A 14,752-nucleotide genomic window follows, 5' to 3' on the forward strand; every position below is an offset into this window, starting at 1 on the left:
CCTTTAGATTTGTCTCAGGGGTTTATGGATCCCATAACATTAGCAGGTTCTTTGACCATCTTTTCCACAGGAATAGACTAATGGACATAAACCTTACTCTCATCTCAAGACATGCTTAAAATGCACTTGATAAGATTCAGTCGGTGTTAAAAGCTCCCAAAAGAAGGAAACGTCCTCAGGCTAATAAAGGACGTGTCCTTGTAATCTACATCCAGCGTACTAAATGCTGAGTTGAAACACGTGGTAATTTATTCATTCCGCCCTGTGTTTGGACGCTGTTACACACTGAGCACTGATGCAGGTTCAGCTAACACACTCATCCCTGCCCTCCAGATTCCTACGTCGAGGGAGACATACACGTAACATGTGGGCCCCTTCAGAAATCAAACTGAAGTGTTTCTGAAGGAGTGTGCATGCAGGTATTTTATTTAAATGCATGCTGCAGATGAAGTGGGCATTAAAGACTGGTTTCTGCAAAAACAAGCTTGAAATTTAGTTTTGGGTATTTTGTGCATCCAGGTAGGCCCTTCCCAACCCAGACGGGGTGATCTGGGGCCTCCCAAAACCAAAAGGCCAACAAGAGGTCTACCAGTAGTCTCCCTAGGGAGGATGCCAGCTATTCTGGGTAGAGCCAGCCGTGTCCCTTTGAGGACAGTGCTGTGTAGGGTGCCGATGTGTATGGTGTGTGCTTCAACTCCCACGTCAGCCAGCACCCTCCCTTGTTAGGATCACAGAAGGTCCTGGTCCCCTTGGCGGCCCTTTGCTCTTTGCTTATTAAATGTTCAGTGGCACAAACATTTTGGAAAAAAACAAAACAAAACACTTCAGGAAGACTTAGCTAATGTGCAGATGGTGATACAAACTGGTGGTTCCCTGGCAGGTGTGTTTCCTGGAGAAATTCTTGCCCATGTCAAGGACACGTGTGTAAGGGTGCTTGTCTGTGGCATGATTTGTAAAGAGCAGAAGAGGCGGGGAAGACATGGCCCCACACCTGGGGAAAGGATCCATATATGGTAGTGAATTCTTAGCGCAGACCATTGTGCTGCAGTTAAAAGTGAGTAAATGACACACACACATATATATATACACACACACACACACACACTTACAAACACACACGCTTAAAAGCAGGGTTGAGCAAAAAGCAAGACCCCCAGGGGTAGGGTGCAGGTACCTTTATGTTGGATGGGCACCTCTGAGGTCAGTGGATGTCCTCGGGCTGGGACTGCTTCGTGTTGACCTGGAGGAGGGCACAGGGCTCTGGCCGTGCGTGGGTCGCTTTGTACCGTGGCGTAGGTGGGGCCCGCAGACTTGCCTACTCCGTGGTGCTCTTTGGTGCACGTCAAGTGTTTGGTAATTAAGCACGTTCAGTGAAGATGGCACTAGATATTGGAGGTTCCCTGGACGTGAAATTGCCGAATTCGGGCCGCCCGGGACCTTGGCTGTCTGGTGAACCGCAGACACACAGACGTGTTCGCGGGAGAGCAGAAGCCCATGTGCTTTGTGCGAAATATGACGTTTGGGGGTGAAGTTCTGTCGCAGCCCTGGGAGGATAGCGGACCCTCATGCTGTATGGTGGGGAGCATCTACATATTTTTAAATTGCGGCCTAGTTCACACTGCATGAAACTGACTGTTTTAACCAGGGTAGAGCACGCTGTTTAGTGGCATGACGTGAATTCACAGGCTGGTGTGGCCACCCCCAGCGCAGTCCCGGCCCGGGGCAGGTAGCAAGGTCACGGCCCAGAAAACTCAGCCAGTGGACCAGCTCTCCCTTCACCGCCCCATGGAGGAGCACATGCCCCGTGGCTGCGTTTCTTCTCCGGCATCAGAAAGCGTCCCTCTGTGCACCCGGGAACTCCGGAGGGCCTCCCGGCTCACCCCCCATCAAGCCTCTGTTGTTCACGAGACGCTGCGGAGCCCTGGAGGCTTCCCGTGTGCGGGGGACGCCTGTTGCAGGATGCGGAGCACAGTCGCTGTTACGCGTCCTGACCACTGAGCGCTAACGCGGCTAAGATAAAGGCTGTCCGCTGTGCCTGGGGTGTGAGAGCTCTCCCTCAGTGATAATTTAAGCAGAAATTACTCTTAACGGGTCATTTATACTTGAGAAAGGTCGTCTGAAATAACCGTTTATGCTCACGTGTTTAATAAGAGAAGCCAGAGAGACGTGACATCCTGCAAGTCTGAGAGCGACATTTCATTGTCAGAAACTCCCGTCCCCGGCAGCACGGCACTGAGAATAGGAAGCCCGTCTGCATTTTTTTGTTCCAGCGCATATTTTTGTATTAGGGTGTATCACAGGATTACTTTTCGTGAATCTGTGGCCTTGGCATGTATTAGAAAGGAAGCGGATTAATTAATTCACGATGAATGTCAAGACGTTGACCTTGCCGTGGGCGTACCCGTGAGGCAGCTCGGCTCAGTGAGCTCCCTTTTGCAGAATACAGATTACGAAGTAAAAGGTGGGAATTAAAGCCTTTGGAATTGTTATGGTAAAGATCCCTCATCACTGTGGTGGCCTAGAGCTCTGTTCTCTACTAATTCTGAAATGGCAGACGGAAGTGCAACATTTTAAAAGCATTTTTAAACATTTAAAAGCAGATTTATGAAACCATTGCTGGCACCAAGGCGAGATTCACTTGTTTCCCATGAACTTCCCTTGTCATATTTGAATCTCTCTCATCCATACGTCTATCATCTACTTATCTGTTTATGTTCCTTACATTTATCTTCATATGGCCGACAGGTTGTTTGGTACAATTCTGGTAGCTTCTCACAGACCAGCGGCCCTCAGTGTGCACCGGGGACAGGAGGTTCACAGGGGCTCACGAGCCCTCGTGTCGCTGCCCCGTCCCAGAGGAGCCGCGCTGGCCCTGGGGGTCTGACACGCTTCCACCCCAGCGCTCCATGCGAGGGAGGAGCCACACACACACACACAGACCCGAACGAGCCAATTCTGCATGTCGTATGTCGCTGTGGCCTTTTTGCCCTCAGATGAGATGATTTATGACGACGTTGAGAACGGAGAGGAAGGCGGAAACAGCTCTCTGGAGTACGGCTGGAGCTCCAGTGAATTCGAAAGCTACGAGGAGCAGAGTGACTCGGAGTGCAAGAACGGGGCCCCCCGGTCCTTCCTGCGCAGCAGCCACAGAAAGCAAGTATGTGTTGGGGGAGCGCGAGGGGCAGCTTAGCGCCGTGCGCCGTGAGCACGATGGCACGTTTGCACCCGTCACATGTCGCTGCTTCCCGTGAGGCTGCACTTAGCGTGAGGAAGGGGTGAGCGGGAGCCAAGGGGGCCCCGGCTTGCGTCGTGAGCGCAGCCCACGTGGGCGTTCTTAGAGACACACTGAGATGGCCTCGGGGACCGCTCCCCGCGTCACCTGTGTTGTGCACAGACGGTCACGGTGCGCCGGGCACGTGGAGTGGACAGCCTCAGTGTCTGTGAGACGCCCGTGCTGCCGAAGGACAGAGCCCCGGAGCGGCCCTGCTCCTGTCCCGAGGGGAGCGTGCGCGCGTGTGTGTGTGCGAGTGCCTCGTGGGGGGTCTGGGGAGGAGCTTCAGGGGCCGGAGTGTGAAATCTGGAGCTGGGCTGTGGTCTGCAGTGGCCTCGGACGCACTCGGTTGGGCGGACCGTCTTCCTGAGACGCGTGGTCTCCGGTGGTGCGTGGCTGTGCCGTTGGTGAATGGGGTGAAGGGCGCTCGCGGCCGTGTCCACGGCTGCCGGTACTGCCCGTGTGAGGCCGCGTGTCAGGCCGCAGGCACGCGGAGCAGGCCCATGTGACAGTGTGGATGCGTCACCCGCCCACCCGCACCCAGGGAGCAGAGTGGCTGCCGGGTTCTCGGCTCCTGTCACTGCGCACGTCCGGCTGGCCTGTGGTTACGGGTCGCCTAGCGTCCTCGTACTCTGGGGACCGGCCTCATGAACCTCGGGAGAACGTACTCTTTCTGGAAGGTCGCCCCAGCTCCTCACAGTGTGACAGCCGTCCCCGTGACCGCCGGAGCGGTAGCCAGCACGACTGACCCCAGCCGGCGAGGGGAGCGCAGCCGGATTCCGTGCGCGTACCCGCCTCTCTGGCTTAGGGCTGGGGTTAGGACAGAGGAGAGCGCGCTGCAGCGCCGGATCAGGTGCCCGCCGACGGGCCTCTCACGCGCTTTCTGAGCCGAGACTGCCTGCCTTGCCCGCTGGGTGAAACCCGGTTCCCGGGCAGACGCCCCGATGTGCCGAGGGAGAGGCTGCTCCGCAGCAGGGGGACGGCCCGCAGGGTGGCTCTCGAGTGCGGGATGACCACGGGGCATCCTCCTCCCTCCCCCGCCCCAGCTTGGCCACGTCCTGGGACGGGCCGTGGGAAGGCCCAGGTGCTCTCGTTCTGCGGCGTGAGTTTAGAACGGCTCGCTGAGCGCTCTTACGCTTGACCCGTCAGCTCGAGGAGGCTCCGCTTTTTAGTGAACATTTGCATCAGGCGTCTTTTCCTGGGTCGACACGGAAGCATTTGCGGAGAAGCCCCGAGGCCTCGGTTTCCGTATCGGAGCCGCGCGACCCCGTGGGCCCGCAGGAGGCCTGCCCTTCCCCGGCCGACATGACGTGACGTCGGTTGGACACTTAGAAGTCTGCGCTGCCCGTTCCCAAATCATGGCACCCCGTGTGTAGGGCAGTCTTGAACTCGGGTACCTTCTGCCTTGGCGCTGACACAGAAGGATAATTTTATACCTTTTCTACTTACCTGTTGGGTCATTTTAATGTCCTCAGGATGCACGGGAATGAGGTCCCAGAGGCTTCGGTGCCCGTGTTCGCTTTTGTCTGGCGTAGAAAAGTCCCCAGTCTGTCCCCTCCTTGCCCCACATGTTGGACTTCCCCATTTGTAGCTCCCGGGGGTCAGTAGGCGAGAACTAGGGGCTCCCCGTGGGGTGTGGGGTCCCCCAGACGCCGACGCCGCGTCCTGCCAGCGTAAGACTGTGTCTCAGGACGGGAAGGCGCGCGTTTGTGAACAGCTTGTGTCTCTTTGTGCTGTAGCTCTCCCATGACCTAGCCCGTTTCAAGGAGCACTATGAGAGCAAGATGAGAGCTTTGATGGCCACCGCGGTGGGGGCCGCAGAGATTCAGCAGCTAAAGCAGAGGCACGAACGGAAGGTAGGGCGGCTCGTGCTTTGACCAGCTGCGTGGGTCATGCGTGTTCGGAAACAGGCCGTGCTTCCCGGAGAGGCCGCACGGCAGCCGCGTTGGCCCTTCCTAACCATCCCTGGTCCCCAAAGTGTGGTCCTCGGCTTCCAGAGGTCACCACGGCCCGCGGGGGGGCTCCTACTGGTCCCGAAACGCTCTTCACCCTCCCTCCCGTCCGTCTTGTTCTCTTACACACAGACAGGAGTGTCCCCCAGGCTCCATGGGGTTTCACCCCCGGCCTGACCTCAGATGCCGGAAAGATTCCCACACGTGCGCAACCGCGCCGCCTACCGGGCCGTTTGGGAAGTACAGGGATTTTCCCTGAATGTGCTACTTCGATGACCCAGAACAGGTCTATTATTATTTCTAAATGAGTGTTCATTGAAGCTTGGTATTTTTCTCAACGTTAACTCTCCGTCCACTCAACGTAGACCCATGAAGGCCAGGTGGATAGAGCTCGTGGGGCCCTCGGCACTTTTACGAGTCTAAAGGGCCCCTGAGACCCAGGGGCTCGGGAGTGGCTGGGTTTGAGCGAGGTGGTGGCCGTCCCCGGAGCTGTGTTTTAAAAGGGCACTGTCAAGTACTGCACACGTCCACGTCCCGCGTCCTGCCGATGTCCTGTGGTTTGTCCGTGTGTGTGAAGCGGCGTCTAACCGAAAACAGACGTTCACCTAGAAATGTCTTCCATAGAGTCACCTGCTGGATTCCGGAGCGTTCTTGTGTCCTGGGCTTCCTCGAGCAGGAGCAGGCCTCTGGGAGTCTCATCCCTTCTTTCAGCTCAGCCCCTGGCTGGTTCCTGTGCAGAATGTCAGGCAGCAGGTCACGTGGGAGCGCCTGGGGCCTGGGGCGATTTCCCAGAGAATCGTGAGCTCAGCTGTTGGTCACGGGGGAGGCGTGACAGAGGCCAGCTCGGTGGAGGAGTTTGGAAGCAGGTGCGCCAGTAGGGAGTGGCAGGGTGAGCAGAACGCGTTTGGGAGCAGGGAGTGATAACATGGTATGTAGTGAGGGCCCGGCCAAGCTGACCCCCTCCATCCAGAAAGAAGCAGACGTGAGGACAGGTTGGGGGCCCTGGCTCGGCTTCCTGGCTGCTGGGGCGGGCGTCGCGGCTCCCTAGGTCCTGGGGCTTCGCTGCTGCTCGAGGACTAGGTGCCGTGCAGGCTGGTCCCCTTCGGTCGTCTGTTTGCAATTCTCGGATTCTCGTCCGGGGGCCCCTGACTGGGGTCTGGTGAAGATGGGGGTTTAGCAGTCCAGCATGGGGTAGGAAGGTGGCGGTCTGGGTCGGATGACGGGGCAGAGGTGCCTCGCAGGCCGACAAGCCGTGGGGGATGCGAGCAGGAGGTCCCAGCAGCCGATGCGGAGGAGACGGTGCGGCGGTGAAGGGCACATCCCCGGGGGGGGGGGCCGATGCAGGAGTAAGGCCACAGTGGCCGCGCCCTGTGGAGGCTGGAGCAGGGTCCCGCCGGGCGAGTGTGGACATGGCTTGGCTGCAGCTGGTCGAGGCTCGGGGGACTAGAGGACACGCGGGGGCTGCCGGGGTCACAGTGCGTGTCCGACACCAGTGCACACCCCCCGGGGAGGGACCCAGGCTGCGGCGATCTGGCCCTGGGTGCAGGGAGGCAGAGACAGGGTTGTAGTGTGTCTAGTGTCAGGGGAATCGGTGGGAGGACCGGGGCGGTGGGCAGTGTGGAGGTCCCTTGGACCGGACGCTGGCTTGTGTGGAGGGGGACATCTGGGTTTCTCTGCAAGAATCCCTAGGAGCCCAATGGTGAGTACCTCCAATCTCAGAGTTTTCAAGAACAAGGAAGGCGAGAAGCCAGAGCGGCTGGTCATGGCCCGGAGCCCCGATGACCGGTGTGTGCCGCTGGGCTCTGGGTTCAGGGAACCGGAACCCCTACACGGCGCTCTGGTGGGAAGTGGGGTTCTGGCTTCCCACGGGCTGTCCTCCATCTGTGACTGCTCACGAAGCCTGTGTGCACCCCGAGCCGATGGCCCTGCCTCCCGGGGAGCTCAGCAGGCAGCCAGGGGCCATGTCCTGTGTGTGTGCTGGGACCCGGGCCCGCTGTGTGACTCTGTGTGCCTCTGACGCCTGTGGGTCTGTGAGTCGTCCCCAGAGCTATGGGACCGGCCTTATGCGCGGCGGGTGGAGGAGGGGCTGCTAGTTCAAGTTCGCTTTTCTTTCTTCTTTCTTTCTTTTCTATTAAACACACAAAACATGGCCCAGGCCACACATGGACACACACGTGCACACACATGCACACGCAGGCGCACACACACCACGCACGCGCACGCACGCGCTTGCACACGCACAGCAAGCGAGCTCCCTGATCACAAAGCCAACCCGAGGGGACGCTTTAATACTTGACAGTATTCTTTTAAAATAAAAGCAGCAAAAGCAGATCTCTGTCGACGGTGCTGCTTCTCACATTTCCCTGTTCTTGCAGATGCAGAAGCTCATGAAGGCCGCCAGGGAGGGCACGAAGGACGGGCTGGAGAGGACGAAGGCCGCGGTGAAGAGAGGCCGCTCCCTCATTCGGACCCGGTCCTTCATGGCTGCAGGTGTGTGGCCTGGCTCGGGCCGGTGCCGCGGGCCTCCCGGTCCCCTCCGTCCCGCAGCGGCTTGGTGCCTCGGCCCCATGCTTGTCGCTGGGGTTTGACTTGGCCAGGCTGCCTGGGTCTCCCCTCCCGAGGTGGGGGAGGGTGTGCTTGGATCCGTGCAGTAGCTCAGGGACCCACACATGCGCAGACAGCAGGCAGCGGAAGGGTGAATGAATTCTCGTGGCCGGCGGACTCCACTTCTCTTTCTGTGGTCTCCTCTCAGCCCACCGGCCCTTCCTGAACCCCTACTCTCTGCATGCCCCCCAGAATTCCCTCCGGTGTCCGACCCCAGTCAGTCTGGATTCTCCTCAACTTTATTCCTTTTTTTAAAAAATATTTTATTTATTTGAGAGAGAGTGGGTGAGGGAAAATATGAGCGAGGTGGGGAGGGGAGCGGCAGACGGAGAGGGAGAAGCAGGATCCCCCTGAGCCGGGAGCCTGATACAGGCCTCAGACGCGGGACCCTGGGATCATGGCCTGAGATGAAGGCAGACGCGTCACTGCCTGAGGCATCCAGGCGCCCTGTCGCTTGTTCTTAGCAAGGTGTGACAACGGACGGTCTGTTGATGGAGTGTTGGTTCTCGTGTGCACGTGTATTTCCACAAAGACTGGGCTGAGAGCGCTTGTTCTAAGCTGGGATTTTAGGGACCCTTTTGGTGGTGAGGAAAGATCGGGGATGATTCCCGAAGTGTCAGGTTTTCTGAGGTTCTCAGCCCGGGGGCAGGAGCCTCTCTGCGTCCGAGAGAGGCGGCATGTGGAGGTTGCCATGTGGACACCGTGGACCGAGGATGAGATGTCTTCGCACCGGTGCGCTCTCACAAGGCAGCCGGTTACCTGCGCGGTGGCTGGGAGCGCACGTTCCAGGAGCGGGCGCCGGATCCTGACGGATTCCTTCACAAACACGAGCCTGTTGCTTGCACAGATGCTCTAAGAGGCGTTCCAGTGCACGGTGGTGTTTGCTGACCGCCATGCCTGGGGGACACTGTCAAGCCGTGCCTCCTTAAGGAGCAGCCTCGGGGACTGCGTGTCATGGCGCCAACACGCACTAGACCCTCCTACGCATTCTAGTCCTAGTGAAGTTTTCAGCGTCTCGAAACAAGATGCGGGAAGGGGGTCAGGAGCCCCAGTGGGTTACTCGGGAAAGCGACGGCTGGGGGTTGGGTTCTGATACAGCGTGTGCCCTGGGGAGAGGCTGCAGCGTGCCAGTACCCCCAGGATGAACTCCTATGCTGAGGGAGAGGGGCGCCACGGGCAGGTCTGACAGGTGCCCAGGCTGGTGCTTGGGGGCCCACCCTACACCCTGACCCGGGACCTGCAGGCCAGCACCCAGCACGGACAGGTGGGAAACCCCCGAGCCGGGCAGGAAACGGTCTACGGGGACCCCCGAGGGGGGTGGCTGTGGGGTAGGTGCACCCCTGAGCCCGACAACCGTAGTTTCCCAAGCTGTGAGGTGGAAGACGGGACTGAGTTGGTGGTTCTCACGCCCGCGCGTAGTCGTGAAGGAGACGGGAGCTTTTAACCCATCCCACACACCCGGGCTCAGCGGCCCTGGGACTGATCCGTGAAACCCGAGGGGGTTCTGGATACCTGAAGGTTCTGTTTCTCTTTCTTGTTAAGACTTTATTATTTAAGGTCAATTTTAGATGCACAGCAGCACTGAGCAGAGGGCGCAGAGGTCTGTGTACAGCCCGCTCCCACGCGAAGCCCCCGACCCCAGCACCCGCATCGTCGTGGTGCGTTTGTCACCTCTGGTGAGGCCATGCGGCACGTTTACGCAGCTTCCGTCCGATGTGCCGCGTTCTGTGGGTTTGGACGCAGGGCTGGTGGCAGGTGCCCACCGTTACCGTGCCACGCAGAGGACCGTCACGCCCTGAGAACTGCCTGGGCTCCGCTGGCTCATCCCTCCGTGTGCCGCACGCCCCGCGGCCTCTGTTCTCATCACTGTCTCTGTGGCTTCGTGTTCCCGTATTGTCAGAGTCAGGACCCGGCCGCATGCAGACGCCTCAGACCGGCTCCCTTCACGTGGGCCCACGTCTGTAAGGCGCCCCCATATCGGTTCGTGGCTCGAAGGCCCGTTTCTCCGCAGCGCTGGACGCCCTCCCTCTCCGGGTGGACCACCGTTAATGTGTCCGTCACCTCCTGAAGGGATTCTTGGTGGCGCCAAGCCCTGGCAGTCGGGAGCCAGCCGCTGGGAGTACCCGTGGCAGGCCTGTGTGGACCCAAGTTCTCAAGTCCTTTGGGTCAGGATCGAGGACTGTGGGGTCGGACTGTGTCACCTTTTGTGAGAAGGCACCCGACTGTCCTCCAAAGTGGCCGTGCCCCGGCAGCCCGGCCGTTCACGGGGGCCCCGCGGCTCCGTGCTCTGGCCGGCCCGGGGTGAGGCCCTCGCAGGGGACGTGGGTCCTTCTCGCAGGGGTGTGGCCACCGTGGGCTTTTACAGTCTCCTCGCAGACGTTTCTGCGCGGCCGGGTGTGGAGCTCTGAATGCGATGGTCTCTGGGCTCCCGCTGCCCCGGAGCCCTCACTGTTCGGGTTTCCAGCCAGCACAGCCGAGGGTTCAGAGCCGCGCCGAGGTTCGGTCCAAGAGCTTTGCTATGGCGGCAGCTGTGCGTCCCGGAGCGCAGGGCAGAGTCCGGAAGGATGCCGAGTCGCCTTAGCTTCCGTCGGCGGCCGAGCGTGGACTCTCAGCCGGCCTTCGCTCTGAGTGCGGCGCTGCACAGATCGACACGGGCAAGGATTCAGAGGGGTTCAGAGGACACGCCTGCCTCGTAAAATTAAACTTCCAGTTACTGAAAATCTTAGGTGTTGGCGGACCCCGTGTTCCTCGGGTGGGAAGGGGGTTTTCTGGGTGCGTCCGAGCTTCCGGTCAACCACGGCCCGGTGGAACCCGAGCACGGAAAACCAAAGCGTCTGCCCGAAGCCGGGATCCGATGGGTTTTGTTGTCGTCACCACGCTGTAGCGTTATGACCGTTTCTGATTTCTTTTAAGATCACAGATCCTGTCTTGAAGAGGAGCAGAATTTGTTTATCGACGTTGACTGCAAACATCCGGAAGCCGTCCTCACGCCCATGCCTGAGGGTCTGTCTCAGCAGCAGGTAGGGTGGGGCGCTGTGCCGGCTACTGGCGGAGCTCGGTGTCTCCCCGTCAGACCCCTGCCGTCCCCCGCTTGTGGCCCCCGCGTGGCCTGGACGCGGGCTCTCTGGCCCACGAGTGTTGGGGCACCACCGCCAGAGGAGGCGGGAGACGGTGTGGGCGCGATTTATACCGGCTCTGACGGGGCGGCTTTAGCTAGAGACGCTGGGCGAGCATCGGCAAATGGCGCGTACGCAGGCCCCGCACGCGGACTTGCGACAGCCGAGGAATCAGCGGGGCGTCTGTGTGATTTTAGCCTCTGGAAACAGGTAGCGGGGGGAAGAAAATGCGGTGGTGTCCGTTAATGTCTGGGTAAAAGGAGGAGAAAGCCTCCGGGGCAGAGCTGGAGGGTTCCAGGGGCTCGGCGTGATGCCCGTCATGGGGACACGCAGCACGAGGTAGACACATGTGGACAGTGGTGTGGGACGGAGTGGTGTGGTGACCGTGCTCGGTCGGAGTCTGGACAAAGAGCCGCACTGGGCGGACGTCCGCGGCCGTCAGCCGTCCGCAGACGAGGAAGCGAACGTCCCACGGAGTTGAAGGCGAGCCCAAGCGCGGGGCTGGCAGGCCAAGGAGGCGTGGCCGTGGGTCGTGCGTCTCCGTGAGCGAGTCGGCAGCGAGGGAAGACCCGGTGACAGCAGCAACGTGCCGGGTGTCATGGAGTCCTCGCACATCCATCCGTGTCGCGCACACATCCCGCGGGAGGACGCCGGGGCTCCCAGGAGCCCGGTGGTGGGGGTGACGCCATGCCCTGGGCACAGTAGGGCCCCATACCTGGGCCAAGTCTCTGATCCCCAAACCTAAAATCCCAAATCCTGGATCCGTTGGTCGGGTGAGCCGTAAATGCCCTGCTCTCTCCGGTGCTCCTCGGGGACCAGTGGCTGCGATTCCCATGCAGCGGGCTGCTGGCGGTCCCCGTTTGTGGCTCACCCGCCGCTCTCCAGCCTCACCAGCTGGAGAAGGGGACTTGAGTTCTTGACAACACTCTCCATGTCCCTTCGAGGTCTGTCTACCGAGGTCCCCTCACCACTCCTATGCTGTGTGCGGCTCTGACCACTGATGGGGTCTCCGTGCTCACTCCTCGGAGGACACAGTGTGACTGGGACTTGGGTCCCCTTGTCGGAGGACACGGGGTCCAGTGGTGAGGGATGAAGCAGGGCCCTCCCTGGTGGCAGGCACAGGTGGGACACCGTGACGTAGCAGGGGACAGCTGTGTGGAGCGCATGGGGCCTGGCCTCTCAGAGTTCTCTCAGGACTGTTACAGATGTCTGTAATTTCCTGGGTATGACCCCAGACGTTCTACCTGAGGAGACTTGCAGCATCTGGGAATCTGAATTCAGGAGAAGGGACGGCGGAGACAGGGCCCCGCTCGTCTGGGGAGTGACTGGGCGGTGGGGTCTGGCCTTCCTCGTGGTGCTCAGACTCCTGACCGCGGGGGCCTCTCTCCACCGCAGACCCTTCCGTACTGAGTGCGTCCCTGACCTCCTTGCATGCCCGAGGAGCACTGGTTTCTGTCTTAGCTTTGTGGGTTTGAATGGTCTTTTTTGTGGAGAGTCGCTCCCTTGTCAGTCGCCTTTTGTGGGACGGCGCGGCCCTGGGACGTCCTCTACTGCCAGCTCCCCACAGTGGGCGACGCCGTGTCCGGCCTCGGGGGGCGCTGGGCTCTGTCGCGGGCGTTGTGCGGGGGCTGCGGGGCGAGGGGTGGGGCAGGGCCGCGGGGTGTAGGGGCCCTGCTGATTCTGTGCTCATTCTTCACTCGTTGGCCAAAGGAACTTGCCAGACGCTGTGTAGGCTTGATGGCCCCGCCAGGATCCGGCCTTTCCCAGGAACCGCGCCAGAGCACCGTCCCCTGGGTGCGACTGTCCCACAGCCGTGAGGGCGAGCGGAGCGGCCTTCATCCCCTGGCCGTGCCCTCCGCTGCCTGGCTGTGCTCGCTCACGAGCTCTTGAGCCAGAAAGGTTTCTTACCTCACAGACCGATTCTGCTTCCCTGGGTTTGCGGGAACGATGTCCCCAGACCCGTGATGCCACCCGCAGGCTTCGAGTCAGGGCGGGAGCGGCTCTCAGGCTTGACGCGCTTGGGGAGCAGCCGCAGCCCAGCGCAGGCCCGGGAGACTCCGGCCCGCGGCTCCCAGCGGCTGACGTCACTGCTGCAGTGTGGCCTATCCCGCTGTCCTTACCGTTTACAATCTGAGGCTGGACCTATCTTGTGGCAGTGGGCCCAGGAGGTTTTGTGCCTGGAACGTGCCGTCCAGCGCACCCTCAGGGCCGGGGGCGGAGTCCTTTACCTCCCGCTCTGAGGACTCGGGAACAAAGCGAAGCTCATCCTGCAGGAGAAGTGACGTTTCCGTTTCCTGCCGTGCTCTGCTCACTGCCGTGTTTCTGTGCGTCACCAGGTGGTGAGAAGGTACATCCTGGGCTCCGTGGTCGACAGCGAAAAGAACTACGTGGGTGCCCTGAAGAGGATTCTGGAGGTACGGACGCGTTGTGTCATGGGGGATGCGGGTGTCACGGGCCTCGTCCGCCCACGCGGGTTCATGCGTGCACACGAGCCAGGACGGGGTCGGCGTGGCAGGACCCCCCGGGAGACGCGGAGAGTCGCGTGGCTCGCGTGAACCGTGACTTCCGTGAGTGGGTTTCTCCGCGTGTCTGCGACGTGCCCTCCAGCGTCTGCGCCGCCCCGCGTGTCTTTGTCAGCAATACGAGAAGCCGCTGTCGGAGATGGAGCCCAGGATGCTGAGCGAGAGGAAGCTGAGGCTGGTGTTCTACCGCGTCAAGGAGCTGCTGCAGTGCCACGGCATGTTCCAGATCGCGCTGGCCAGCCGCGTGGCCGAGTGGGACTCCGTGGAAACCATCGGGGACGTCTTCGTGGCCTCGGTAGGCTGGCGCGCCCCGCCTGTGCCTGTGCCTGGGGGGGCACTTGTGCTGGGGGTCCACGTCGGCAGTGGGCCTGGCTACTCTCCGTGGCGGGGGGGGGCTCCGGGGCACATGGTCAGGCGCGGTCCTGAGGCTGGCAGGGTGTCCTGGAACGCCGCCGTCTCCGTCCAGTGCAGCCCCGGGCAGTCGGAGTGTGGTTTTCGTGGCCGAGCCGGGGCTCTGTGGACAGGGGACCGCTCTCTCCCAGTCAACCCCAGGGCAGCTGGGTCTCGCCCTGCTCCCTGCCCCATCAGGGTCAGCGGGAACTCCCCACATGTTCCCTCCAGCCAGTGCTCCGGGGCCCGGGGCCCCGTGGTGGCGACGCAGTCTTGAGGCCACTGGCGACACGGGACGTGGTGGCCCACGTTCACGTTTCGTGGCGGGGGAGGAGGTCGGCTGCCTGGAAACCAGCAGCCTCTGGTGTGCACCGGCCGTTCCCGAGCCCTTCGTCTTGGTCTGTTGGTGAATCCGTGTGCGGGGCTTAGCGAGCGTTCTGTGCAGACGGGCAGCTTCTGGGGACGGCGGTCGGAGGCCTGCGGGGCAGGAGCCGCCGATCTCAGCCCGCGCGGCAGTCGGGTCGTGGGAGGCCTTTGTCTTTCCCGTGGAACGGCGCGGGCTTGACGACGCTGGTGAGTCACAGGCCGCCTGGAGCACCGCGCGGGAGCAGAGCTCTCCCTGCGGCGTCTGCCCGGTGCCCTGCAGGCACCCTCGCGGGGAACAGAGAGCCGTGGCTGCGCGGCGGTTGTGTTTTCCGGCTGTTGTATGTGTCGGTCTCCGCGTTTGCTCTCACCTCTTGAAATATTTGTCTCGGTAACTTCTTTAAAAGGAAGAAAAACCTTAAAAAGTGTAGTTCATTTTTATACGGAAAGCATTTTTTTTTCTGTCACGGACAGTTGCGTCAGATACCCGGATGGATTTTACTGTGTATCTTGAGAGTTTGTGGGATCTTAGGA

The 14,752-nt window shown here is 60.7% G+C and overlaps 1 protein-coding gene across 4 annotated transcripts in view; it reads left to right on the plus strand.

Annotated features, from left to right (window-relative positions):
- The window catches only part of ARHGEF10 (Rho guanine nucleotide exchange factor 10), a 96,433-nt gene that overhangs the window by 38,851 nt on the left and 42,830 nt on the right, over positions 1-14,752 (plus strand). For 3 of the 4 annotated variants that reach the window (XM_080796789.1, XM_080796788.1, XM_080796790.1), the window contains exons 8-13: positions 2,994-3,157; positions 5,011-5,127; positions 7,599-7,713; positions 10,741-10,847; positions 13,280-13,357; positions 13,581-13,760. In XM_080796789.1, coding sequence (XP_080652915.1) covers positions 2,994-3,157; positions 5,011-5,127; positions 7,599-7,713; positions 10,741-10,847; positions 13,280-13,357; positions 13,581-13,760 — 761 coding nt within the window. The remainder of the gene's footprint in view (positions 1-2,993; positions 3,158-5,010; positions 5,128-7,598; positions 7,714-10,740; positions 10,848-13,279; positions 13,358-13,580; positions 13,761-14,752) is intronic. The other variant, XM_080796791.1, reaches the window with a different exon arrangement.

Source organism: Martes martes (genome assembly GCF_963455335.1).
Source record: "Martes martes genome assembly, chromosome: 2".
Lineage (NCBI taxonomy): Eukaryota > Metazoa > Chordata > Mammalia > Carnivora > Mustelidae > Martes > Martes martes.